Raw genomic sequence first — 2,289 nt, 5'->3', positions numbered from 1 at the left:
AAATGAACTCTCGGAATATACCGAGGGACATGTTCCTCGGAATATACCGAGGGACTCATTCCTCGGAATATTCCGAGGGAATCCTTCCTCGGAATTTTCCGAGGGCTCAGTTCCTCGGAAATTCCCGATGACTGTTTCGAGGAACGTTTCGTCGGAACTTCCGAGGATTGGACCATCGGAAAATCCATCGGTATATTCCGAGGAGATTTCCGACGAACTGGTAGTCCTCGGAGGTTCCTCGGAAATTTGTTTCCGAGGAATTCCGTCGGAAATTTCCGAGGAAAAAAAAATTTCCGAGGAGTTATTTCCAAGGACTTATTTCGTCGGTATGTCGTCGGAATAACGTTATTCCGACGATATACCGACGATTTTTTCCTTCAGTATGTCGCTGTTTTCTTGTAGTGTCTGCTTGTAGTAGAAGTTATGAATGGTGAATAGATTCCTCTTTTTGGATTTAATCTTGTTTATATAAGTTACTACTTACTAGTGGCATGATTTATGTTACATTCACTCATATCTGAGATATGCAAGATTCTTATTTATTTACAATTTTCTTTTTAACCCAAAAAAATGAGAAACCCTTGACACGTATACCGGAAGTCGGAGATCGGCTTCATTTTCTAGCTCGGCGGAATTACTATTGGGTAAATTTATGCCTAATACTATTAATTGAAGAGATAATTTGCTTAAAAACAATGGAAGTTGGCAAAATTAGGGCAATGTCAAAACGGTATAACTTGAGTGCGCATGAGATTGAAAGCTTATGTTTAAAGACGAAAGTACCCGTATTAAGCATTTAATGGACTTTCGGAAACTAGGTGACGTACAACTCTAGGCTGACGGAAGGGGTGATTGGTAGTTGCTGTAGGTGCTGTCCATAGCCCTATTTATTTTTACAGCACCAAATTCAAAGTAATCAAGCTTTAAATTTTTTTTTGAAACCACAGCTCTTGAAATAACTTACAGCTGTACAAGTGCTCTGCAGAGCCAAATATCCAAAGCAATTTTTTAGCGCTTTCCATAAAATTCTACAGCACTAAAATCTAAAGGCACAGCAAAAAGTCTATAGTTTTTTTTCTACAGCAAAAATTTTAAAGCTACAGTCTTTACCAATCGGACCCAAAGAGATTCATAGATGCGGAAAGATTATGCAAAGATTTGGTTTAGATTTTCTTAACTTACGGTAAACGAAGACGTCCAATACTTAGCTCAATCCGCAGCCACACATTCTCTGACTTTACATACTCTCAGAACATGCAGTTGTCCTTAACAGGCGCCGACGGGACCACTGTATATAATCCCACGAGCTCAAAGCCACCACCACTGCAGCAGTACCAACAAAACTCAGCCGGTGGCTTGAACATGAACATGCCCGTAACGGAAGTGAGCGTGCGAAGAAGAAAAGAGGTAAACCAAGGAAATACAGACTGGAAACCGGCAAAGCTTCACTGGGTTTTGTTCCTGGACCTTTCACCATTAGCCAACCTAGTGGAGACGGTGGTGGCTCCGGCGGAGGGGGAATCTCACCTATTGTTAAGAAGATGAGAGAACGACCTACGTGTTCCAACAAAAGGCAAAATCTTCAAATTTAAGTAAATATATATTTTTTTTGCTAAGAATGTTAATTTCATTTAAGATAAGAGATTTGGTCTACAAAGTAGGAAAAACCTTTTCAAAAGAGACTCTGGCAAAAAGAAAGGTAAAAAAACAGAGCAACTTTTTTCGATACAAAAGATCAGCACCCTAATCTATAGAGTGGTGAGAAGAGAAGGTGGATCATATGAGCCAACCAGCCATTAGGTTTGAAAAGCGCTTGCGCTTTCTCCAAGCGTTTATGGTGTTGATGGTATGCCTATTTATCTCCCTGAAAGTAGACAGAGGAGGTGTTAAGGCTTGGTTGTGTAACATGTTGTTTCTCTGCTTCCAGATGTTGTAAATCAGAGCTTGAGCCACAATCATACGGAGGCGTGACGGTGCCGCAGACGAGGAAGAAGATAGCCACAACACGAGTTCATTCTAGTTTGTGAAAGCCGGAACCGTGTCTCTGAATCTACGACGAGATTCCGACCATAGGACCTCAGCAAAGGGGCAAGAGAGCATCAAGTGGTCCCTTGTTTCCGGTTGAGAAGAGCAGATACAGCACACTGATGGGAGCTGCATTCCCCAAGCCGCAAGTCGAGAGCGGGTTGGGAGCCTATTCATATTTGTGACCCATATGTGGAAAGCATGCTTAGGCGTTGCACCGCTGGACCAGATGAACTTTGCAAACGGTTGGGGGGGGGGGGCGCG

General features: G+C 42.3%; 1 protein-coding gene across 1 annotated transcript in view; it reads right to left on the bottom strand.

The window, feature by feature from the left end:
* Positions 1-2,077: 2,077 nt before the first annotated feature.
* The window catches only part of LOC106330994, a 691-nt gene continuing 479 nt past the window's right edge, over positions 2,078-2,289 (bottom strand). Inside the window, exon 2 of the mRNA XM_013769367.1 lies at positions 2,078-2,194. Within this exon, the coding sequence (XP_013624821.1) occupies positions 2,078-2,194 (117 nt within the window). The remainder of the gene's footprint in view (positions 2,195-2,289) is intronic.

This window comes from Brassica oleracea, chromosome C3 (assembly GCF_000695525.1).
Source record: "Brassica oleracea var. oleracea cultivar TO1000 chromosome C3, BOL, whole genome shotgun sequence".
NCBI classification, from domain to species: Eukaryota; Viridiplantae; Streptophyta; class Magnoliopsida; order Brassicales; family Brassicaceae; genus Brassica; species Brassica oleracea.
This window is presented reverse-complemented; position numbering and strand designations above follow the sequence as displayed.